Source organism: Metarhizium acridum, assembly GCF_019434415.1.
Source record: "Metarhizium acridum strain ARSEF 324 chromosome Unknown scaffold_1, whole genome shotgun sequence".
Classification (NCBI taxonomy): domain Eukaryota; kingdom Fungi; phylum Ascomycota; class Sordariomycetes; order Hypocreales; family Clavicipitaceae; genus Metarhizium; species Metarhizium acridum.
In genome coordinates, this window is record NW_027094015.1 from 6,388,981 (window position 1) to 6,410,797 (window position 21,817).

Genomic DNA, 21,817 nt, shown 5'->3' on the forward strand with positions numbered 1-21,817 from the left:
AGTGGCCGACTCTAAAGGGCTGCCAATAGCAAACAGCAGGGCGAATGGAGAGCGCAAACAATCCAAAGTCTTCTGAGAAAAAAAAGATTCAGAGGAGAAGGTGCGTGTGGGAAAGGACAGGGAGGGCTTTTGTTTGAGCTTCTGGAGGCAGTTGGCTGCCAGCCGGCAGACGGCCATTGCCAGTTGCTCAATACAACATGAGAACTTTGACTGCTTGGTCCATACCTACCTAGGTACCTTGCATACTACTCTGAACATTGAAATATATATCAAAGATATTTCAGGTCCGATTGCACAACGGTTTGCAACGGGAGGCAAAGCCTATTAGCCCAGCAGAATGCTTACGTATCGCGCGCGATACTCTAGGATGCTTGGACATGTTGAACGTGTACTCATGCATCCGTACCTGGTGCCTAGTAGTATTCAACATAACAAGTGATGGGCACTTAATTATTTGGGTTGTCAAGCATCTTGACAGAAGTTGACTGTATATAAAAACGAACGCTGTGAGCATAATGCGTCTGCAAGTGGTACAGCAACTACGTATACCTCCTTGTCTCTGCAACTACCCCGTACCATTCATCCGTCACCTCTTCTTCAAAGCTGCGAACCTCCTCTCCAAATCACTTATGTCGGGCACCGCCCCCTCGGGTTCCTTTCTACTGGCCGCCGCCTCCATCCTCTTATTCGGCTTCAGCTCGACCGACCCCAGTGTCACCTTGGGATGCACATTCTCCGTCGTCCTCCTTGGCGGCGTAACCGTCACCGGACTCCTAGGACCAGCAAAACCTTGCGGCGGGGTCGCCTTGTTCAGCTCCTCCTCCCCCTTGGACAGCTTCCTCCCAGTCGCTGACTGCTCCGCTAATATCTTCTGGCCTCCCGACTGATTATCCTCGTCGCCCCCCTCATCGAAACCATCAATAAGCTCCGGCGGAGGCGTGACTTTCTCCCTCTTTGGCCAATCAACACCATACGCTCTCGCAATCTCTTCCAAGTATCCTTGTACGAGTTCCTGCTTTGGCGGCTCGACACTTAGTTTCTTGACAACCTTTTCATTCACCTTGCCATCCGAGTTGTCCATGGCTGTGAGCACAAAGTCCTTGCCGTACTTCTCCCCGAGGAGCTGTCTAACTGTCGCGAGTTCCTTGATTTCCGTCTTTGGCGCAGCATAGATGATACTCTTGATGGCTTCCTCTAGGCCGGGATCGCACACGGAGCTTTCCATTAGTCCCGCACGGGCAAGCAGTAGTTCGCAGTAGAGCTCCAACATTTCGTGGAGCTCGGTTGTGATATCGGAGCGGATGATGTTCTCGACGCGAATGGTGGCGGAATCGATCTTGCCAGCTTCGAGAAGTTGGGCCATTGCCCGCTGCTGAGACTTGCCCAATTGTTCATCGCGCTGCTGGACCATTCGCAGTCGCGCGATTGCGAGCTTGAGCTGGACCTTCAGTTTGGTCTGCGACGGATCAGTGTTGGTCAGCTTCATGGCTGCTTGTTGCGTCACTGATGGATATGGCGGGGTCGTGGGAGGCTCTGGAGCTCACCTGGATGGATTGTGCAGGAGGCATAGCGGGTGACTTGGAAGGATGATATAAGTTGGAACTGTATCGGATTCACCGCTTGCTTGGCGCAAGATAACGGCGAAGAAAAAAGGAGTTGCCTAAATCACGAATGGAAGAGGTTGGATAAGTGCAACACTGGTCAACCTGATGTCTGGAGCTGTTGGCCCGCCCCGAAGCTCATTGCGGGGCAGCTCTGCCCCACCACTATTTGCATCGTCTGGTGCGCATAAACAACCATGGTACGGCAAATGCAACTCAGTGCCATCTACACAGTTGCTTAGGAAGAACATTCTATTCATGTATATTCTTTTCAAACACTAGCCTCCGCCATACGGGGCCCAAAAGCTAAATCGAAACTGTTCTAATGTACTCTGCATGTAACAGATCGGTGACAATTCTGTGGTTCAACGGTATCATGCCAAATGGCAAAAGCAAAACAGAAAAGGGAGAATCGACATCCCTACCGTAACCACAGCTGTAATTTAGCTCCAAAGAATTATCATGAGTTTCCTTCATAGCCTTGTAACGCCTGTATCCAATGCACTAGGTCCCGGTACTACGACCGGCCTGTGCTATGCAGTATAATACTACAAGCCACGGTTTTTAGGCACCGCGACAATCGATATCATGCCTGACTGGCACATTTCCACCGCATACAACTCACTCCATATCTGTGTCTTCAGCAATAGCGGGTACACCGTCGACAGCCTCTCCCTGGAAAATTTTTTTTCCCTCATAAGTTACACGACGCCATCCACATGCTTCATTGCTGTCCTTGATCCATTCCATCGTGGGAAAATAGTGGTCGTTCTTCTTCATTGTAATTACCCACGGTACGCTATCAAACGTGACAGCCTTTAGGCGGAAGTCTATACAAAAGTCAGAATGCGGTGGTGTGTGCATGGCTCAGTGTAAGACCTACAGGTATTATCAGGGATTTTTCGGGTGGCAGCAATAAATGAATCCAGATCTGGTGTAGACTGGCCGTTCACATGTGTGATGAAGTTGGTAGGTGCAACACCATACTGATAGGCTGGCGAGCCGCGAATTCTGCTAGACACATACACCTCGCTGTGAAGCTTGCTAATTTGTTGGCGAACAGCTTGATGAGGACGATGTAGAATGGCACCGCAAAACGACACGGCATGGTCGGTCTCAATGTCATCTGCGGGGACGGTGACCAGCTGCAAGGGCATCTCTTCGCACTCTCGGACAATGACGGCATCGAGAACTTCATTAGAATACATGACGTCAAAGTCAGAGATTGTGGTGCAAATTTTGCCGTTCAAAGTCAAAATGATATCGCCTTCTAGCAGAGAAACTGGCTGGTTGACTCTTTCAAAAGTTCGTTTGCTGACCATGAAGAGCTGGTGGTGAGATCGGTTGGCCTGCGTCACCTTCTTAATCCAGTCATCGGAAACACCCATAACAGACGCCTGGGACATTTGGATCGCCCTGAACTCGACCGACAGTAACCGCAGTCTCGGCGATTCGCCCCTTTGAATGGTAGAGATGACAGGCAGCAAGGTTGGCGTCCCCAGTCCGAGATAGTACTCTTCATCTCGTTGGCTGCAGGGAGATCGCTCGCCAAGGTATGAAAGCCACAAAGCCTGAACAGTTCCATCAGGAGCGACTAAAACACCACTGTTGCAAGTAGAACCGAGGTTGCTGTCAATAGTGATGGCATCCACATTGATTGCACGGTAACGAGGAGCGCCGGAGTTGGCCGGAATGGCGACAGCTGTGATTTCAGTGACGGTTGTAGCACCGTGCACAACACGACCGATTCTGTTGTGGCCCAGGAAGTAAGTCTTGGCACCTTGGCTGAGGTGCTCACTGCTCAATCTAGCACTCTTAACCGGAGCATCCACAAGAGCTGGGTCATATTGGATGATGACATAGTTCTGAAGCGGGTGCAGGAAAACAACTTTGCCCTCCACAATGATGGAGTCTGCGATGGTGACAGTAATGTCACATAGATCATATGGGACAATAGCTCTCGAAATTAAAACGAGACCCTTTTCAGCGTCGATGACTAGACCCATACCCCATCTTCGGTTCTTGGGAAATCCATCCAACTTTACCGGCATGGTGCAGTTTACGTGAACAAAGCTTTTGATCAGCTCTGCGATGCCAGGATGAGGCATGTGATCTAGTTCGATGAAAGATGCCGAACGACGAACTGGCGGAACCGGTGGCAGCGGGTCTCCCAAGTCGGAAAAGTCCCAGAGGCCCGTTTTGTCATTTCGAACCGCCTGTTTCATCTTAGACGACCAGTGTCTGTCCACGTATACAACGGTCGTGTTGAGGGTATGTAAGTCACGAAGGTGCTTGTATGTGACCACCACTCTTGCTTTATCAGGAATTGCCTTGACGACTTGGATGAACGTGTCGAGGTCAGGAACTTTCTTGTGATCGATGGTTTGAACAATCCAGCCGTTATCCGTATTATCAACCCTGAAAGACCCGGCAGATTCACAAACATATACGCCCTTGACGGAAACGGCGTAGAGACGAGCCTGTTGGTAGGACAAATTGTGAAAACTCGCGCCAGCGACCGAGACAAAGCGGTCGGGGGTGATGCTGTGCAGGTCCCCAACCTCGATTTCCACCTCGATGTCCTCGCCGCCACGCTGCAGTTGAAACTTGATCGACTCGCCTACATTGGAGTCCAAGATGTCGTCGAGCCTGATGAACTGGGTAATGAGCTCCCCATTCACCTTGACAAGGACGTCACCTTCCTCGATTTTGCTGTCTGATGGCCCAGATGGCAGAACGATCTCGGCAACAAGCATGTTTGTTTCATCAGGGAAGGCTTTCCGCATCTCTGCCTCCCATTCAGGTTGCAAACCCAGTCGACGGCACTCATCAAATGGCTTCAACAGAAACTGACACTGGATATCGCCACGTGTCACGGGTTTTCCCTGTTGGATACACCGAAGAGCGCGCAATGGTCGATCAAGTGGTAGGAAGTAGTCAGTCGAAGCACCATCGGAGCGGCCACCAGCCTGCAGAGCAACAGCAGAACCATCTTTGGCTACAACGGGACTACCGGAGCTACCACCACTGGCAGCGGCATTGGCCTGGTAGTAGCATGTATTGAAATCGCTGTAGCCCTCCCCGTATTCGGGAGCATTTCGGTCAAGGCGGCTGATCACGCCTGACAGGATGCTAAGCTTTTCGCCGGCATCGTTACCAACTACTCGGATTTCAACGCCAACTGGTAGAGGATGTCAGTCCACTTCCCAACAGCCTTGTTCACCTATTGCAAGAAGAAACAAACCTTTGGCCTGGTCGGGACGTAAATCTAAGCCATCAACGAGCATATACTTGATCGCTTTGGGATCGTATCGAAGAATACCGAAATCGTGTACGGGGTCGCGGTAAACGGGATAGCAATCCACTTCTTCGTGATTGTCAAAGACGCAGTGCCCCCAAAAAGGTCCAGCGCCAACGACATGTCGGTTTGTAAGGATATACCTAGGTTTCCGTTAGCATACGCGAATGAAAAAAAAAATTACATGGGCAAGTGCCTGGCCACTATTTGGAATCGCATACCCTCGCTCCGAGTCCACGACGAAACCGGTAGCCTCACTCGTCAAAGCTGGATCGGTATCGAAAGAACAGGTTTGGCAAAACCGAATTGCGACAACGTTCCGCACAACCTTTTGAATTGTGTCCTGCCAATCGCTCAAGCTTCCAGGGGTGCCTATGTACATGGGAGCACCGGTGTGAATGTCATCAATCTCTGACTCGCCGTCGTATTGTACAATCTCGGCGACATCTGGAGTATTATCACCAGGGGACAGCTTGCCGTTGGTTATTCGCTTAGCCAGTGGTGAATTTTCGGGGGAGATTTGGGCCTTTCTCTTGCCTCTCGCTGAGGCTGCTGTTCCATTCATGCCGGGCAGCATTTTTTAATATGGACATAGGAATCTTGCGACTGTGTCGTTGCAAGAGACCAGGAGAGAAAGGCTGGAAGAAGGCGAGTTGAGAAATCAAGACCGCTTTCTAGTATCTAACAGTAATAGTTCTCAGATGGTAACTTGTTTGTTGCAAACTCGGATGTTGCGAAACCAGCTCCTTCCTAATGAGACGTCGGCTCTGGGGGAAAGGAGGAGACAGTGGGCTCGTGATTTTCGGGATGAAGTTGGCAATCGACAGGGTGTGACAATGTGACGATGCATCCAAATACGAAGGAGTAGCGAACTGGAAGCGGAACAACGGTTGGAGCGGCTCGAGATGGTCGCCAGCTAGGGAGAGGGCTGGTGGATGGACAGTCAGTCCATGTGATGTGAGGATATATAGCTTTTGGGATGAGGAAAAGAACAAAGTGTGGATCAGCAGGATAATTGTTGCAGCCCACACATCCCATCAGGGTGTGGCACCTTGGTACTCGGGTACGTGAGTAGTGCAGGGAGTGACCTGGACCAGTTCAGTTAGGCCAACGATGAGTGCGGAAGGAGCAACCCGTTGCAGGGGACGGGGAATGGGGTTGCGAGCGATTGTCTCCCTGCTAGACCCAGTAGGTGTGCAAGCCCGTGACACCTCTCCAACATTGTTGCTGTATTTGTGTTGCCAATATTTCTATATGGATAGATCTTGCTGGAGAAAGCTACTCAACTTTCACATTGCTCTCGAAGTGGGCTCATGGCTGCAATCGCCACTCTCGCCGAGTGCTATTAATATCTACCCGTCGCCATCTTTGAAAAATTGCCCTTCAACCTCGTAGTTGTAATGCTCCGTCTGCTCTGCAAACCCGTATCCCGAACTACGGCAACTCCAAGAATCGCCACCATAATGGCGCTGCATGAGAGTCAATCTCGTGACAGTGTTGGAGATGAGATGCCGCTGCGATCCAACGTAATCTGGACAGGAGAAGACGGGAGAAACCAATGGCCATCATATTAAACATGCCGATGATAAGGACCGCTTAGAGGAACCTGAGGTCAATCTTAGTCCATCGTTTACGGACTTGGGCTTGCCAGAAGACAACGCCGAGCAAGATATCTCTGGCAACTTCTGCCTAGCACATCTGAAGCTGCGGGATGCAATCCAAGCCCTCAAAGAGGACATTGGCTACACCGACGGCCTCTGGGGTCTTTAGGATGAGCGCGCCGACCACGGCGGTAGCGATAAAGACGATGCACTGACAGCAACAGTGCCCGAAACGGTGAACATGCCCGCACGAGAGCGAAAGCGGCTTATTCTCAGCATTTGAAGATTCAAGAAAAGCGTTGGGCGTTACTTATTGCGGGGGCTATGGACCACTATGAAGCTTGGTGGAACAACTTTGAGCATGACATGTTGACTGAGGAAGAGATGAAACTTTTCCATAGGTCCTTGGTGACTGGTTCCTCGGATGTTAATTAATAGTGCAAGCACTACATTATCAGGTAATACAATGTGTCTGCCGTACCCAAGCCGGAGAACCGTAACAGACCACGTAATAAACACACCATGAACGCATCGCGATGCGTCGAACACTAGCAAGATTGGTGATTCATCGCGGCGCGACGTCCAAGGCTATCTCGCGATAGCCTCGTGACAAAAATTAATATTATATAATTATACAGTATCCTGCATTTAACCAAGCCCCCCCCCCCCCCCCCCCCCCCCCCAACCTTTTTTTTTTTTTAAAAAAATCAATTTAACAGTTTAATAATAATCATATAGTATACAGCTCTGTTTACTTGTAGTAAATTGAATTGGATATATTTATAGTATTCTAATAGTTCTAAGCGCGAACACTTTATTTCAAATAAATAGGGTTATCTAGAATCTGGTACGAACCAAATGCCAAAGGGACACCCCGGAAACGGTCCAGGATGACTGGGCTCCCCACGACCACCACCATCAGGCTCCTTCATGGACTCGTGAACAAGCACCAATCCGTTGTGGAGCCCACTAAGACTCCTCCTCCAACCTCTACCATCAGCTGTGTGAGGCAGTCATGAATTAGAGGCAGGCTGACTGCGGATCCGTTGGAATATGACGTTCAGAGTCCACAACTTGTCCAATATACTTCAACTGCTCTTTGCCCTCCTTTATAGTCTTGTCGATGATATCATTTTCTATACCAAGGCAACCAGCCTTTTCGTCAAAAGGAAGCGCGCACATGTGCATTAGCTGAACCGTTGTTAAGCTAGGAAGGGATCTGGGAATAGCTCACGTCGCTAAGAAGAGCAACTAGTTCTTCGGCGTCTCTAACTCTCATCTTTCCGAGAACTCTGTTGACTTCGTCAAGCGAGCCAGTTTCCAGCGCAGCTCTCATGTCGGGGCTAAACTGCTCGAAAACTGCGCGGGCCTTCTTTTCGTCGTCGTGCTCAGCGTCGGGCCGGGGAAGTTGGAACCCTGATTTCAATTATCGCGTCTTTATCCATGGCGTGAATTCGAATTTGCTCTACGTCTTCATCTTTTGTAGCACACTGCTTCGCGTTTTCTTTGGCCAGCTGTCGGATACGTTGAAATCGTTCGTCAACATCCTTCGTAAAAGCCTCTTGGGCGCGATGTCCTGGTGAAGCCGGCAGATGCAGTTGGCGCGTAATGAAGAAAGGCCGCCGTTGAAATGGAAAAACAGACGGGCTCTGGCCGTGTATAAAAGGCAATGCTGATTCCAGTTTATTTTACACGACGTCGAGGAGAAATACACCGTCCTTCCTCTTGTTCACCTCTTTACGAATCTCTACTCCCATTATACGCTTTTGCCTCACCGTTGTCAACCCAACTTCCAAAAAATCTCGGGACACTGTTCATCTTTGTACTTCGCGCACAGAACTCAGATATCAGGGCGGAGACTTGGTTAGCACTCTTTGCTTACAATGCTAGATTACCCGAGTCCTCACCTGTCACTACCCTGGCAAACTTGCAAGTTACAACCCTGTGGTGCCTGTTTTGCTTCAAGTGTCTGGTCATGTTCCGTCCGAGCCGCATCAAAAAGCAACAACGAAAAAAAGCAAAAGGAAACACACGGAATCAAATCACAAAATTTCTTGTTCCAGGTCCAAAGGACTTCGTATTGTGGATGCCCGTGGCTCAACATTTCCTTTGTACACCAGCTCCCCGCCTCGACGACCAATGTTCAACGCCAGGGCTACTCCAGGGACAACATCAAAATACACTTTCGCCCTCAATGTCTCTACAATCATGCTGCCTGTTGGTGATTGCCTCTCGCTTTCATCAAGCTGACGGCTGTCAAAAATGCCAAATTGTGGTCATTAGGCAACAGTGCACCAAGCTAATGCAACATCGTCGACGACCCGGTGACCCGGACGGTAATCAACAATATTGAACAATGCGAGGCGTGCAGTCGTGCTGCATCATCTTTGTGGCCATTGGAGCTGTCACGCGGCAGTTGGTGCAAGCACTGCATTTGGACTTGGCCTGGCTCGTCCAACCTCAAACCTCAACACCATACAATATATTTTGACCGATTACTCCACGCAATCGAAAAAGACGTGGCGCCACCGCATGGCCACACTTCAGGGCAGGGAGGGGACGAAAGACACTTTATTCCCGACAAGCGCGCTTTGTCTTCTTTAACGCCATGGGCAGAAAACTCAAGTATCCCCGGCCGTCTGTGTCTCAGTCCGTTCATGAATCCCCATTGGGTTCGTTGTACCTTTGTCATGCGCCATTGTTTACAGCATATTACGGAGTAAGAGACAAGACCATCTCAATAGTTGACATCAACATAGCACCCGCGTGCTGCAATGTGCCAGCATATACCCATCTGTTGCCGTAGCACCTTGTGGTATGCTCTGACACGGTAGAATACACCAAGTTATTTGCCAGCTTCTACACTTACACCGAGCACAGAGACTATCACGCAAGACCGAAAAGCCCAAAACTTGGGAGCGAAGGCGCTCACAGCATCATCTACCGATCACTAGGCTGCTAATTGACACCCACGTTCTCCCAACGATAGATCAATGATGCACTTTTCTTCTCATTCGCAGAAACCTGTTTTGCAACTCGACTGCATCCTAACGACATGCAAGACTATGTATGCAATTCCCGTCCTCGTCACAAACCCCAGCCTTTCATCAAACCAAGGTGCGACGGCCCATCGATGCCGCCCTGTACGAATCTGTCGCGCGATAATATGGATACTTTTTCGTCCCAATAGCAAATACTGCTCTGCCGAGCACATGGCAACTCAAGCTATCAATTCTCGGCTTGCGCGTCGACTTATCCCACCCTGACCCAGATCATCCCCCAGTGAAGCAACCATTTTCTTCGTAGCTAATTGAATTCATGAGCTCGTGTCTACAATACAACATTCATAGGTCCACTTCGGGCTCAGGCTTCAACACCATGTCTTCTTCGCCGTCCATGTCTTCGGCTCCTTTCTTGAGCTTCTTGGCACTACCGCCCCTAGAAGTGCCTATACCAGAATTAGTCCCAAGTCCCAAGTTGCCCATGACCAAAAACAGTGAGGACTCACAGGCGCGTTTCTGGGGCACCGCCTTCTGAGGAGACTTGGCCGGGGTCGAAAGCTCGTCCTCATCGTCTGAGGCTGCAGTACCTTTGCTTCTCTTCGGGGTCCTCTTGCGAGCTGCCAGCTTATCAGTCATCAAGTCACGATTCTCCACGCCAAGCCAGCAACGGGGGAAACATCCCAGGACGGTTTATTTTTTCAAAGAGGTGGAAAACAAGAAGGAGGTGGAAACAAGATAGAAGCGTCAACAGAAGAAGAAAGGAAACAGGGGGGGAAACCCACGAGTAGGCCTTGTAATTGGCGCATCGCCGCTCTCCGCCTCGACCTCCGCAATCATCTTATTAATCTTCGTCCACATATTCTGCATAGACTTGACAGTGCGGCCTGGCATGTCAATCTTCTGCCAGTTGATGGACCGTCCGTTCTCACGAAGCTGAGCGACAATGCGGATGAGGAACTGGAACTGTATATCGTCAGTCGCAGGTGCAGGTCGAGGCCGAAATCCCGGCGTGATGCTCATATATCTCGGAATACTACTCTTCCGCGTGCGTCTCGATAATAGACGGGTTCCTATTGTGACATCACCCGTTCATTGGCCCCTTTGCCTCATTCACCCCTTGTATCAATGAGTGGAAGCAACAGATGACTTACTTTGGCTTCTTCGGTCCAGGGAAGGGCCTTGCCGTCGACTTTGTCACCGTTCGGATCCATTTTGAGTTCAGAGAAAAGGAGTTTTGTCAAGGAGTTGCTGTGTAGGAGATGGAAAAAGAAAAGTCTATTAGATGAATGTTTGACGGAGTCGCAAATGATAAGGCAGAGATGACAGGTAACGAGTAGGAAGGTCTAGGGATGAGCTGCGAGGGAAAAGAGAAAAGCGGAGAAGATGTGAGCTCCTTCTATGATGTGCACAGCTTACATGGCAGCCTGCTAGGTGTTCCGTGGTTGAAGTCAAAAAGTGATTAAAAAGTGAGTTGATCCGCAAGCGAGCGGTCCTGGCGAACATCACAACAGGGCACACCACGTGGTCAGCGGAGTCAATATTTTTTACTTGTTGAAACAACAAACGTGTTCATGCACTGTCATAGTCTTGGTCATTGCTGCTACTTGGGCGGCGTCTCTGCTCTGGTAAAGTGGGAGGCAAGAAGTAGTGGGCTAGATCTTGTATTGTGTTGACGACAAGTATCCATGGATATCTACCCTACCTAGGTGGGTAGATAAACATGTCTTGGGAGAGCCGTGTATGAAAGTTCTCATGACACTCCGCCTGCATGTACGGCCACCCCTTCTATGCCTGAAGCTCATCGCAAGGAAAATACCTCTACCAGTCCATGGGTATCGTTTATTTCCAGGGGAGTATTCTCTCTTCCCAACTCCCAAATACACAATAAATGCGACTATACCATCTCGCGCCAAGTATAAAAGAATTGCAATCCGATCAAAAATACCCAGGCTCAAGCGCGACTGTCCTTCATCTTCTCTCTAAACGCCATAAATTCTCGCATCCGTGATTCATGCTCCTGACAGACACTCGTCCATTGTCGTCGCACATCGTTATCCTGCTGAACCCAGCTATAATACGCTTGTAAATCAGCATCTCCCCGAGCTGCCAAAAAGCCATAACCCTTGCTTGCTCTCGTGTTCTCAATCAGCAACTTTCTAGTAGCAAAATGATCGACAACCAGCCCGTTGAACGTGTCCCATTGCCGCAAGTAACTTTCAAATTCGGTAACATATTTCATCCAGGAGGCAGTGTTTGGTTTCATCCCGTCGATAGCGACTGTGGGAGGTAGACGGGGTGCCAGGGGGACTGAAGGGAACTCCAAAGGCACAGGTCTTGGTACCTTGACTCGTGGACCGTCAGATGCTTTGCTCTCGAAAGGTAAATTATCCCTCATTCCGTTGAAGGACTCGAGACCTTCTTTTTGCTGAGAGAAGGGCGGCACGTTCTTAAGGTCTGCAAAATTCGCCCTAAACTCTTCACTATCTTCTGAGCCCGCAGCATTTTCATCCAGGGGAACTTTTGCCGGTCGCTGTGGCTTCTCATCGTTAGCCATGCCGCCGGCTGCTTTCCCGGCACGCCATTCTGGTCGAGATGGCTCGACTGGGATGTTTCGTGCCGTTTGAGTTGCAGATGCAACAGAGGACATCGGCGAATCGATATCCATAGCCTGCGGGCTGTCAGTCGCCGGCGCCTGCCCTTGCGCCTGTGCATTTCTTCCGCGCCATTCGTAGGTCTCGTCTTCGCTACTGCTTTCTTCAACTGTCGCTGCTGTCCCTGCCGTCGGCCTAATCTTTGTTTTCCTAGAGTTGGTGCGGCTAGCGCGTGTTGGCGAAGCAGACGGGCCAGGTTGTGGCTGTGGGACAAACGTCTGAGCATCGAATTTGTCGCTCCATCCATCGGGATTAAAACCACTCTCGACCTGCGTAGCACGAGAGGCTTGTATTAGCACTATCACTAGGGCGCGTGGTTGGACGCTTGACCGCCGAGCGACGAGCTCGTTGAGTACGCGGAGAGGGCATAAAACCCACATTGGCGGCCTCTTCAGTCGTGCCGGCATTGAACTGATAAGTGTTCGAGTTGTCGTCCTTGACAAAACTGGTATTTATGTCATCAAGACTACTCTTCGCGAAGCCATGTCCGCCAGGCGCGTTTGGAGTCTCTGCAAAAGTGTCATCGTTTATAGGGAAGTTGAAGCTATGTGATCGGGTTCGGTTAGCCGCTTGTACATGTTTCGATGTATCTGTGTAGTTATCCGTCGACAAAATGTATCCTTTTTCTTCGGAGAGCCATGGAAGACCTTCCTTATTGTTGATAAGCCTATTCAAGATATAGGTCTGTTGACGCTCAAACGACAAAAGTGTGACACTGCCACCTTTTTTCCCACTCGGAGACCTTTGTTGACACACGGTTCCTGAACTATCAAGACCGGCTGTCGGAGATGTCCACGCCATCCCGGGTTTTGTGGATCTTGGATATGTGGAAAAGATTGACACTTTACGACGGTGGTGATTAAGAGGAGTTTCATACATTGTAGGTTCATCCTTGTTGCTCGTTGCTAATAGTGCGTAAGCTTTGGTGTATTGCAACATGTCATACATGCGAGAATAACTTACGATTATCCTCCATAGGAGATTTGGCAGTCTCGTTTGCAGGAACGGCGTCGAATCTCGCGTCCGCCCGTGACTTAGAGGACGTATTGGTATACGTCCCCGTACCCTCGTCCGCACTTTGAGAATGTTGACTTCCATCTTTCGGTACTCGAAGATTTGCATCCCGCTCTTCTTGAGACGGTCGTCTTGGAACACCGTAGCTGCGCTGATTGTCATCTGAAGCAGATCCCTCGTCAGCATGGTTGCCATCGCGAACGTTCTTAGCGCGGCCTAACGGCACCCCGGCAAAGGGATCTATCTTTTCCCCTCCACGAGAAGTGTAAGGCGTACCGTGACGTGAATCAGACGAGCCGCCTTTCTCCCTAAACTGGCTTAACGGATCGGACATTGGGTTTGGCACTGGCTTTCGATGTGGGGGCTGTGGTACATTCCGTCGTTCAGAATTGGTGTAATTTGCGTTTGATACAGGGGGCTCGTCTCCAGGCATAGTCGACCGAGGATAGTAGCCAGACTTCCTGGAGCCGAAAGAGGCTTCCTGTCGTTGTCTCGCCGATTCCGTTCTTGGTGGTTGTCGTGGAGGCGGTGGCGGCGGCTCAGATGGACGAGGTTCGCCTCGTGCATTCTTGCGCATGTTCTCAAACGCCTTGGCAGCGTTCTTTTTCGCATTTGGATCGGATCCAAAAGTTTGTTTTGCCGTGGGAGGCACCCCGCTCGAGAATCTTGTCTGCCACCGCTGTGCTCCTGAGGTTGCGTTTCTCGCGGCCGTTGTTCGTCGTGGAGGCGTGGGAAACTGTTGGCCAACATCGGCCCAAGGGTTTCCCCTCACACCTGAGGCCCCAGGATATCGGCTTTTTCCCAGAGTAGCGTCATATTTTGCCTTTGAGGTTGGATCCGAGAGGATCTCGTGAGCCTCTTGAATGGTTTGAAACTTGGCAATAGCTTCGTCTTCGTTGCCACTATTCCTATCGGGATGATATTTTAACGCTGCATCATTGAGTCAGCATGCTTTGAAGCAAGGAGATTTCGTTTTTGTTCCTCTGGTGTGGCGTATTTCTCCTCACCCAACTTCCGATACTGCTTCTTGATTGCTTCAATGTCCGCATCACGCGGCATCCCAAGGTCGGCGTAGTAATCCTTTTGGGCTGCCATTGAAGAAGTTGTTGGCCGATTCCTACAGATCGTAAACGGGGACACTGAAGTCGACTTCCAGCAGGCTTTTCTCAATCAACATGACAATGAAGGGTTGTCTATCGGGTGTCGACGTCCTTGGACTGGTGGTGGTGAAGCGCTGGGTCGACCCTCCCTCCGCGCAGGGCGAGCGACAAAGCCACTCGAGTATGAGACCAAAAGGTAATTAATCTAATAAGTAGAGCTAAAAGTAGTCAGTAACCATACAATCGGGAAGATAGACGACAAAGCGAGCTTTGATCATCCGCCGAGCCTGCAGGTCGAATGTTTCGGAAGGCCTCCCAGTCCGAGTCGAAGTTAAATGCGCAGCTTACCCAAGTTTGCGAAGTTGACGTCAGCTTGAAAAAATAACGCAGGAATAGCGAGACCAGGGCTGTATCTTGAAATATCATGGGAAGTGCAAAAGAGACCAAACAGAAAGAGAAAGCACAAGGTTAGGAGAGTCGAGGATCGAGAGGGCTTCCGTGAAAGTATTCACGTTGGTTAGTTTCGCATAAATACATACGTTGACAGGGACCAGCGGACTGGACCTAGGGAGGATGCGGGACCAACCAAGGTGTCTGGTACACAAAATCGCACTTGCACTTGCATGTGGTCCCCGCGGTGACGCAGCGGGTCGTGGGTTTTTTACTGGCACCGCTGCAAAGTTGCTCCATCAAATCTGGGAATCTTGAATGTGGCCGAGTACTTGTTAGTTGATGAATACGCACGTCATCACAACTCGATGGCTCATTGTACAACATTATTCTGTCCATACGGAGCATCCAGGCTGCTACGGACGCACGTAAATACAGAGTGAACGGAACATTTTCTGGTTTTGGCAGTGAGTCAGCACCCGAGCGGCCTCCGCCACGATCCATTTCAGCAAACACTCTCGAGGCATATTGAACATAGAGTACGAGGCTCAAGCGAGACACGCCAAACGTCGACTGCGTACGCAAGCAAGTGCCACCGCAACGTCAGTCATATGGTCCCATGTCCCTTGTTCCAATCCGATCATCAATCCCTTGACGGCGTTTCATGTCGCCTTGTCGTTGCTATTTTCGGGGACCATGTCCCTGTCAAAGTAGCTGGTACGTGAGTACTTTGTACCTGATACTTAGAATGCCCCTCAAAACGCGGCGACGTTGACAGTCAAGATATCTAGATCATATGCAGCTCAATTCTTGGCGCGCTTCTCTTGTTGTAAGCTAAAAAACACGATCCTTCACTGTCATGGCGCTCAAGTTTGCGTGATACTTGCTTGTTTCCAGCCAGGATTTAAACGACCCGGCCATATGTACCTACCCGAGGTAGACTCAAACCAACAGTCTCATGTCAACTTCCAACAAGCAGCTAGTGTTGATTATCAAAAAAAAAGCCCACCAAAAACACCCTCACATACAATACAAACTCCAGGTGCCGGTCAAGCGTGTCTACATTAAGCTGCCGTCGAAACCCCAAAGAATGATATTAAGCCACCATTATTGGCCGCAATGGCTTTCCCCTAACGCTGGTGGTCAAGTGACAACATAACCGAGTGAATTGGATCGCTGGAAACAAAATATATTCGTCGTACAAAGTATACCATCTCTTTCAGGCCCATATCGCCCCTCTTAGTTCTTTTTCTCCGCCGCAATCTTCGCTTCCATCTTTCGCCGCGCTGCTAAAATCATCTCGTCTCGTCGTTTCTGCAACGACGCCTGGCGTTCGTCCCGATTCGAACTCCACCCTTTCGGTTTGGTGTCCTCCTCAAATGCTGCTTCAGTAATCTTGCTCTTTAGGTTATACCGCGTTATTAGGTCTGGTTGTGATGGCTTGTCGGCTTGTCTCGTCGCAGAAACAGTGCTTGCTCCGGCCGTAGCCTGCCCTGGCGGAGGGGGTGGTTGGAAAGTGACAGGAGGCTATTTCATACCCTATGTTAGCCCATATCCCCAGATCCCACACCCAACCCAGATGCTATTGACAAAGGATGTCCGGATGCATCAGTAGATGAGAATGGTGTGCTTACCATCTCAAGCCGCCCAGCCAAGATTCGCTCCGTGGTATTTTGAATACTGCCCCCATTACGCTGTAAATCCCACAGAATTCTCCGTCTTTCCGCCTGGGGGAACATCTGTTGTATCCGCTCTACCGCCGTTTCTCTTGATCTCCGTATGTCCTCAGGTGACCTTGTCGGTCGGGGTGTCTGCGTCCCGGAAAAGAACAGGTATCGTATTATGAGCCCCGAAAGGAGTAGAATTCCTGCCAGGTATGGCAGCGATATTTGTTCATTGGCCATGCTGGGTCGCGGGAGGCCTGTGGGCGGAGGAACAAAACGGTGTTACTCGCCAGATTGGTTTGCCCAGTCAGGTCGAGTGGCAAAAGTATCTCGCGTGAGACTTATGCCGCAGCGTCGTGGTGGTGCTAGTTTAGTTGATAGCAATGAACAACTAGCAAGCCACTGACCGTTGTGCCCTTATAGGTCGACAGATCGATGATTCGTGGATAGAAATGAAGGAGTGAGGTCTATAGAGCATGTGATGTGAAGTGGTCGGACCACAAATGTTCCGTGCCAAAGGAGCCTGCTGCTATTGACAGTGCGTGCCCAGTGTTGTCTGGCTTGGTCTGGTGGTGGAACCTCGGCTAATAATTAATAACTGGCTCCATGTCAGAACCACCAGAAGGCATGCGACACTCTTTTTTGTTATCATACCCGTATAACGTCCGGAGGCAACAGAGGGTACGCGGCAGCCCGAGAAATATTTTCTCATATTATAACCGACATCTTTGAACCTTAAAAAGTATGCTTCGTGGCAAGCATCGCTACATCACATTCACCTCACTAGCTGCTCGTAGCAATTCCCTGAAAAATTGCCCAGGAACGTCATATGTTGCGGGGCGGCAATCGTATGCTTCATATGCCATAAATATGGCAAAAAAAACCTGCCGATAACAACCTGATAATGCATTCCCAGCCCTCCGGCCACCGAACCAAGTTCATATGCCGCAAAGAACCATTGTCCCCGTTCTTTGTGGCAGAACGCCGAGCTGTCCTAAGGACCAGCTATGAAGCAAACCCGAATTTCACTGCATCAACGCACGCCATCCTCCGTCACCCGTACCCTAGCTTAAGATATTGCAGGCGGTTGGTTCAATGTAGTATCCAAGTCGCCGTAGAACAGAGTGAGCTCTCGCTAGAACAACCCAAGTTAGCTGTCAACGTTCTAAGCCGTGGAAGCTGTATGAAGTCATTTACCCTGTCCTTTCGCCAGTTGTCTGTATCCCACACAATATAGAATCCCCGCTCATGATTTGGGCTCAAGATCTGAGGCGTCATGTGTTCATCTTTGGTGAGCCATATCTGATGTTTCTTGTGCCATCTCCAGTTTCGAGAATGCCTACACAGGTTTGTTAACCCAAGGTACACACCAAAACTACTGTTCCGGAGTTTCGACGTACAATTCTACCGCTGCCATTTGCTGTTTGACATCCGCTGGACAGCTATAGAATATCCAAAACAGTGTTTCTTCGTTGAAATTTTGAATTTTGCTTTCAATTGGCTGAACGTTCGTCACATTGTAGCACTCTGGAAGTCGGAACTTGCTACCATTAACTGTCGGCCGAGGGGGGGCATCGTCAAAGAGCGAGTAGACTTGTGTCGAGATCATCCTGGGCTTTGTTAGTGAAACCAACTGCGCAATTGGAAGCTGGAACATTCTCACTCTTGAGAATTGATATCAAGTCCAACGGTGATAGGATCCATGCCAACTACCATGGCCTGGTAATCCGGGTAGCTGTTCATTAATGTCCGCAGTCCTTTGATTCCCCATTTGTCTACAGCACTCATTCCACCAAGAGGATCCACCGCTTCCGGGGCCTTGTTCTCCTTCACATCTCGTAATTTTGCGATCGAGTCCTCATTTCCGATTGCCCCTAGGGGATTTTGATTCGTGTCACCAACAGTAGATTTGCCTAAGCCGTCTTCCCTGGAAATGGGTTTTTGTCTGCTATCGTCGTCGGCTCCCAGCCGCTTCGGGTCTTGGCCGCGGTTTAATGCTACAGGTATCAGCTCGCTTGGTCAACCTCATCCGAGAGGGTCTTGGTTAACGACTCACCAACTCCCGGAGGCGACCGCGCATCGTTTGCCCGACTGTTGGCGGACAAAGCATTTAGAAGGCCATTACCCCTCTGCGCTCCTGACGCTCCTTGTTGCGATCCGAATGCCAATGACATCAGATTTCCACTTCGATCCGACCCAATCTCCCCATTTCCAGCTCTATTCAACGGAGGAAAATCATCAACGCTACTTGGCTGTCCTTGGGAGGCTGTCGTCATATTCCCTTGGTTACCAAATCGAAAGGAGGTTTGGTGTGAAGGCAAACGCGATGAGCCTGATGCGAATAAATCATCCTGGCCTCCTTGCTGAGATGAGAGGGGAGTTGATTGATTTCGTTGAACAGGCCCACTCAAGTTTCGGGATGCTCCCGTCGACCACATCGATGCAGGGTTGGCATTGTTGAGCTGTGAATTATTTGACAGCGACGGGAATTCGCTGTAAGAATTGTCAGCACGTGTCCCCTTGAAGGAAGAGGTATCACGTCATGGTGACAACCCAAAAAAAGAAAGAAGGAAAGAAAAAAAAAACAGGTTTACCCCTTGACAACGGCGGCATAATCCCAGGTTGGTGTTTGTGCTAGTGATGGCCTTAGTCCAGCCAGCCCGCTGCACACGCCTGGCATGGTCTGCATGTTCAGAAGGCAACAAGATGAGGTAAAAGGCAGAAGAAAATCCAAATCAGGTGGGATTGGTTATGCAGGATGGAAATAGTGAACAAGAGGTGAGAAGACAATTGGAAAGCACGTACTTCAAGTCCAACGGAGTGGCAGGTTGCGACCCGCTCAAGCTCTGCGCAAAACTGACGTTTCCTCCCATTTGCCGGACTTGGTTTTGGAATCCAGCACCTCCCATCGGTACATTCCCACCGAATGCCCAGCCTGACCCGTTGTTTGCTAATTTCGTAAATGAACAGTGTCAGCCTTCCAGGTCGTGTGATCGACGGCCGCAGCTTCTTATCGCTGGTGCAAAATCATACCTAGCTTCCCGTTTGGTAGCCGGCTCGATACCGATCGTCCTGGTAGTTGAGGCTGTTGCTGACCGCCGAAATTGCCGGGCATGCCTCTGAGAGACTGCGGCACCGTTCCTAGTTCCAATGTATCGAGTTAGTCTGGTTCCTTGACAGCATCGTTTTTGTTGCCTAAGCAGAACGCCATAGCCTCTCAATGTTCAAAGGCCAATGCGCCAACTGTTGACTATACGCTGAGAGAGCTCAATGCCTTCTAGTACGATATGATCGTCAATCGCTTGATGGTCATTGATAGCCCAATCTTGGCTCTTTGCAGGGTAATAAGTAGCCAGGAAAGATATAGCAACTCCAATCCAAGTATCGGACGAAGGGAATCCCCGTCATACACCAACTATCATAGCACTCTGACCAAAGACGGGGCCGGGCGACGCAACGAGGCGGCAGGATTGAAGCTGGTGCGGAAGGAGACTTGGGCATGTCCTACCTGGCCGATTCATGATGTCTTCGCAACCGCGTGGAACCAATACTATAATTCGCGTCGCAGAGAATTCTGTATTTGATTTGGAGGGCGTTGTTCGTCTGGTATGTAACGTGTGCGTTGCTTTCGCAATTCAAAGGTTGAAAATGCTTGGTCCCCGATCTTGTGATGGAATCGATATTCAGGCTAACAAGGCTAACCCACGAGGTCGCTGGCCGGATTCAAGTGGGTCCGTGCCGAAGGCGGCTCCGGGGCCAATCACGCGCACACACTTGTGCTAAGGCTGAGAGCAAACATGCAGCAAGATCCCCTGGACATGACGTTAACGTACTGGTGTCATTCCATCATCCTATGTAATCAATTCTCCTTGAAAATTTGATTGGTTTCGCTTGCTCTTTATGGCTGCTCAATTGATGGCATTGTTAAAGCTCCGTACAAAATCTTCCTCTACAAGCTTTCGCCCTATGAATATAATTTTGCCTTGCTCTGGTTGTGCCCCTGCGGTTTCTGGGGCGTCAGTCAGCTCAAACACCTCCCTCACCCCCTGCAACATCATGGTCGGCCCATCTCGCAAAACTATGCGCCCCTTGGATCGATGAATCTCGAACGTCCCCTTCTTCCTCGCTTCCCGGCAGTTTGTTGTCCCACAGCACAGATCGTAACCACTTATCCACCTCGGCCACCTTGCCTGGCAAGAGGCTAGGCACTGGAATTGACATTGTTGATATGGTCTGGTCTTCTTAGCCGACATGACTCATTCTCTAGTAAAAGCAATGCTCTATTCGCTGGCTTACAGGATCGAGATGACTGTGGCCTTTGAGCCGTTCATTCCCTTCGTTGAATTGGTCGTATGCATGCAGATCAAGTAATAGTCCTTCTAGTTGGGGCACGACGCTCTTTTCAGTAACATGCAACTTCGCTAGGCCGTTGATGGATTGGATGCGAGCCTTGACAAGCTGTAACTCGGCCTCTGTAGCAAGGTCTGACTTGTTAATAACGATGACATCTGCGTGAGATATTTGCACATGCGCGGTCGTCATCAGCGGCCCGTGATCATCGTGGTCTTGATGCCCCTCAACCTTCCCAGTTGGATCATCCAAGCTGCGCAGAATATTTTTCGCGTCAACCAAGGTAACGATTCCATCCAAATATATCGTGCTTCCCAACCCATCATCTACCCAAAACAACGGCGCGATGTTGCCTGGGTCTGCGAGGCCTGTGGTTTCTAAGAGGATATAGTCGAATGCACCTTTCTTTTCCATAAGAGACTCTATGGCATTTACGCCAGTATCCCTGTCAAGGTTAGAATCGATTGTCTGTCAACCCCATACTACCACCTACTTGACTGAACAGCAAATGCAGCCGTTTCCCACGTCTAGCCATTCCTCCACCCTGTCGTCTCCCTGGTTGACGGTGAGAGACTTTTCAATGTCCAGTGCTGCCGAGGTGTTAGAATCCATTTATTGTGGGAATGATTGCTGCTCTATTTGCCCACAATCTCCAAATTCTGCAAAGCAAGATATGAGGATTAGCCCAGTTCCGTTAAAGGTGAATTCACGACACAAACCATTCATAATAACGGCAATCTTCTTGCCATGTTGAGCCGTCAAGATGTAATTCAACAATGTCGTCTTTCCAGCTCCCAAGTAACCTAATTTTTCATTAGCAACGGGCATACCATTCGATTCTCCCTTGGATACTGAAAGCACAGACCAGTCACAATTGTAATAGGGACTTTGACTGTAATTTCTTCACCATTTTGTTCAATCTGCCCCGCAGTGTCAACCAACTCCGGAGGGGCATCATCATCGAAATCCATTGCGGCCGGCGATGTTCCCTGTATGCGCGAGAAAAGAGGGTTAATTCAAAGAACAATATGATGCTTCAATAAGAATTACAAGAGACCAAGGTAATTCGCTCCCCAAATGCAAGCCGCGTCCGCCAATTACCTAGGTAGTTCACGTGGTGGATCGAGCTTCATGGCAGTCTGGCTG

At 49.9% G+C, this 21,817-nt stretch overlaps 9 protein-coding genes across 13 annotated transcripts; 1 reads left to right on the forward strand and 8 right to left on the reverse strand.

The window, feature by feature from the left end:
• Window positions 1–586: 586 nt before the first annotated feature.
• IST1 (Vacuolar protein sorting-associated protein ist1) lies at window positions 587–1,568 on the reverse strand (the record flags this gene model as incomplete). The annotated part of the gene is made up of 2 exons (XM_007808840.2): window positions 587–1,456; window positions 1,545–1,568. 2 exons carry the CDS (start codon window positions 1,566–1,568, stop codon window positions 587–589), a joined length of 894 nt encoding a protein of 297 aa, XP_007807031.2.
• Window positions 1,569–1,853: 285 nt separating this feature from the next.
• On the reverse strand, window positions 1,854–5,877 carry J3458_002010 (uncharacterized protein). Its single transcript, XM_007808841.2, has 4 exons — window positions 5,121–5,877; window positions 4,846–5,042; window positions 2,485–4,782; window positions 1,854–2,431 (listed from the first exon to the last, which is right to left on the reverse strand). Exons 1-4 carry the CDS (start codon window positions 5,474–5,476, stop codon window positions 2,223–2,225), a joined length of 3,060 nt encoding a protein of 1,019 aa, XP_007807032.2. The 5' UTR covers window positions 5,477–5,877; the 3' UTR covers window positions 1,854–2,222.
• A 485-nt stretch (window positions 5,878–6,362) lies between these two features.
• On the forward strand, window positions 6,363–6,669 carry J3458_002011 (uncharacterized protein; the record flags this gene model as incomplete). Its single annotated transcript, XM_066117044.1, is given in 2 exon segments — window positions 6,363–6,425; window positions 6,439–6,669. The coding sequence occupies 2 exon segments, from the start codon at window positions 6,363–6,365 to the stop codon at window positions 6,667–6,669; spliced, it is 294 nt and encodes a 97-aa protein (XP_065978932.1).
• Window positions 6,670–7,520: 851 nt separating this feature from the next.
• CDC37_1 (hsp90 co-chaperone Cdc37) lies at window positions 7,521–7,836 on the reverse strand (the record flags this gene model as incomplete). Its single annotated transcript, XM_066117045.1, has 2 exons — window positions 7,521–7,691; window positions 7,735–7,836. 2 exons carry the CDS (start codon window positions 7,834–7,836, stop codon window positions 7,521–7,523), a joined length of 273 nt encoding a protein of 90 aa, XP_065978933.1.
• Window positions 7,837–9,084: 1,248 nt separating this feature from the next.
• Window positions 9,085–10,932, reverse strand: J3458_002013 (uncharacterized protein). The gene is made up of 3 exons (XM_066117046.1): window positions 10,654–10,932; window positions 10,285–10,465; window positions 9,085–10,119 (listed from the first exon to the last, which is right to left on the reverse strand). The coding sequence occupies exons 1-3, from the start codon at window positions 10,711–10,713 to the stop codon at window positions 9,845–9,847; spliced, it is 516 nt and encodes a 171-aa protein (XP_065978934.1). The 5' UTR covers window positions 10,714–10,932; the 3' UTR covers window positions 9,085–9,844.
• Window positions 10,933–11,020: 88 nt separating this feature from the next.
• Window positions 11,021–14,971, reverse strand: J3458_002014 (uncharacterized protein). The gene is made up of 6 exons (XM_066117047.1): window positions 14,616–14,971; window positions 14,175–14,485; window positions 13,444–14,097; window positions 13,117–13,329; window positions 12,532–13,058; window positions 11,021–12,422 (listed from the first exon to the last, which is right to left on the reverse strand). Exons 2-6 carry the CDS (start codon window positions 14,260–14,262, stop codon window positions 11,454–11,456), a joined length of 2,451 nt encoding a protein of 816 aa, XP_065978935.1. The 5' UTR covers window positions 14,263–14,485; window positions 14,616–14,971; the 3' UTR covers window positions 11,021–11,453.
• Window positions 14,972–15,896: 925 nt separating this feature from the next.
• On the reverse strand, window positions 15,897–16,561 carry J3458_002015 (uncharacterized protein; the record flags this gene model as incomplete). The annotated part of the gene is made up of 2 exons (XM_007808844.1): window positions 15,897–16,184; window positions 16,292–16,561. The coding sequence occupies 2 exons, from the start codon at window positions 16,559–16,561 to the stop codon at window positions 15,897–15,899; spliced, it is 558 nt and encodes a 185-aa protein (XP_007807035.1).
• A 210-nt stretch (window positions 16,562–16,771) lies between these two features.
• Window positions 16,772–19,983, reverse strand: CDC36 (transcriptional regulator). Of its 3 annotated transcripts, XM_066117048.1 has the most exons (8): window positions 19,830–19,983; window positions 19,355–19,462; window positions 19,127–19,271; window positions 18,378–18,814; window positions 17,985–18,318; window positions 17,722–17,931; window positions 17,519–17,660; window positions 16,872–17,456 (listed from the first exon to the last, which is right to left on the reverse strand). In XM_066117048.1, the coding sequence occupies exons 1-8, from the start codon at window positions 19,840–19,842 to the stop codon at window positions 17,391–17,393; spliced, it is 1,455 nt and encodes a 484-aa protein (XP_065978936.1). In that variant the 5' UTR covers window positions 19,843–19,983; the 3' UTR covers window positions 16,872–17,390. The 3 variants fall into 3 exon arrangements, with proteins under 3 accessions (XP_065978937.1, XP_065978938.1, XP_065978936.1); XM_066117049.1 differs by having other exon boundaries at window positions 16,772–17,660; XM_066117050.1 differs by having other exon boundaries at window positions 16,772–17,456; window positions 17,722–18,318; window positions 19,127–19,462; window positions 19,830–19,974.
• Window positions 19,984–20,152: 169 nt separating this feature from the next.
• On the reverse strand, window positions 20,153–21,773 carry J3458_002017 (uncharacterized protein). 3 transcript variants are annotated; one of them, XM_066117051.1, is made up of 6 exons: window positions 21,537–21,773; window positions 21,391–21,474; window positions 21,319–21,330; window positions 21,165–21,261; window positions 20,618–21,116; window positions 20,153–20,554 (listed from the first exon to the last, which is right to left on the reverse strand). In XM_066117051.1, the coding sequence occupies exons 1-6, from the start codon at window positions 21,640–21,642 to the stop codon at window positions 20,348–20,350; spliced, it is 1,005 nt and encodes a 334-aa protein (XP_065978939.1). In that variant the 5' UTR covers window positions 21,643–21,773; the 3' UTR covers window positions 20,153–20,347. The 3 variants fall into 3 exon arrangements, with proteins under 3 accessions (XP_065978939.1, XP_007807037.1, XP_065978940.1); XM_007808846.2 differs by having other exon boundaries at window positions 20,153–21,116; XM_066117052.1 differs by having other exon boundaries at window positions 20,618–21,474.
• Window positions 21,774–21,817: the final 44 nt, after the last annotated feature.

Bases quoted from the DNA above. Each gene is read 5' to 3' on its own strand.
- J3458_002010 (XM_007808841.2), bottom strand. From the start codon at position 5,476: ATGCTGCCCGGCATGAATGGAACAGCAGCCTCAGCGAGAGGCAAGAGA. The intron at 5,043-5,120 runs GTATGCGATTCC...ACGGAAACCTAG, and splicing joins GTCGTGGACTCGGAGCGAGG to GTATATCCTTACAAACCGAC. The intron at 2,432-2,484 runs GTAGGTCTTACA...ACTTTTGTATAG, and splicing joins AAAAATCCCTGATAATACCT to ACTTCCGCCTAAAGGCTGTC.
- J3458_002013 (XM_066117046.1), bottom strand. From the start codon at position 10,713: ATGGATCCGAACGGTGACAAAGTCGACGGCAAGGCCCTTCCCTGGACC. The intron at 10,466-10,653 runs GTAAGTCATCTG...GACGATATACAG, and splicing joins CCTGGACCGAAGAAGCCAAA to TTCCAGTTCCTCATCCGCAT. The intron at 10,120-10,284 runs GTGGGTTTCCCC...ATAAGCTGGCAG, and splicing joins GCCAATTACAAGGCCTACTC to CTCGCAAGAGGACCCCGAAG.
- J3458_002014 (XM_066117047.1), bottom strand. From the start codon at position 14,262: ATGGCAGCCCAAAAGGATTACTACGCCGACCTTGGGATGCCGCGTGAT. The intron at 14,098-14,174 runs GTGAGGAGAAAT...TCAATGATGCAG, and splicing joins GAAGCAGTATCGGAAGTTGG to CGTTAAAATATCATCCCGAT. The intron at 13,059-13,116 runs GTAAGTTATTCT...ACGCACTATTAG, and splicing joins ATCTCCTATGGAGGATAATC to CAACGAGCAACAAGGATGAA.
- CDC36 (XM_066117049.1), bottom strand. The intron at 18,815-19,126 runs GTACGTGCTTTC...CAATTCTTACAG, and splicing joins GCCACTCCGTTGGACTTGAA to CGAATTCCCGTCGCTGTCAA. The intron at 17,661-17,721 runs GTACGTCGAAAC...AAACCTGTGTAG, and splicing joins CAAATGGCAGCGGTAGAATT to GCATTCTCGAAACTGGAGAT.
- J3458_002017 (XM_066117051.1), bottom strand. From the start codon at position 21,642: ATGGATTTCGATGATGATGCCCCTCCGGAGTTGGTTGACACTGCGGGG. The intron at 21,475-21,536 runs GTCTGTGCTTTC...ATGAAAAATTAG, and splicing joins CCCTATTACAATTGTGACTG to GTTACTTGGGAGCTGGAAAG. The intron at 20,555-20,617 runs GTAAGCCAGCGA...TAAGAAGACCAG, and splicing joins GCCACAGTCATCTCGATCCT to ACCATATCAACAATGTCAAT.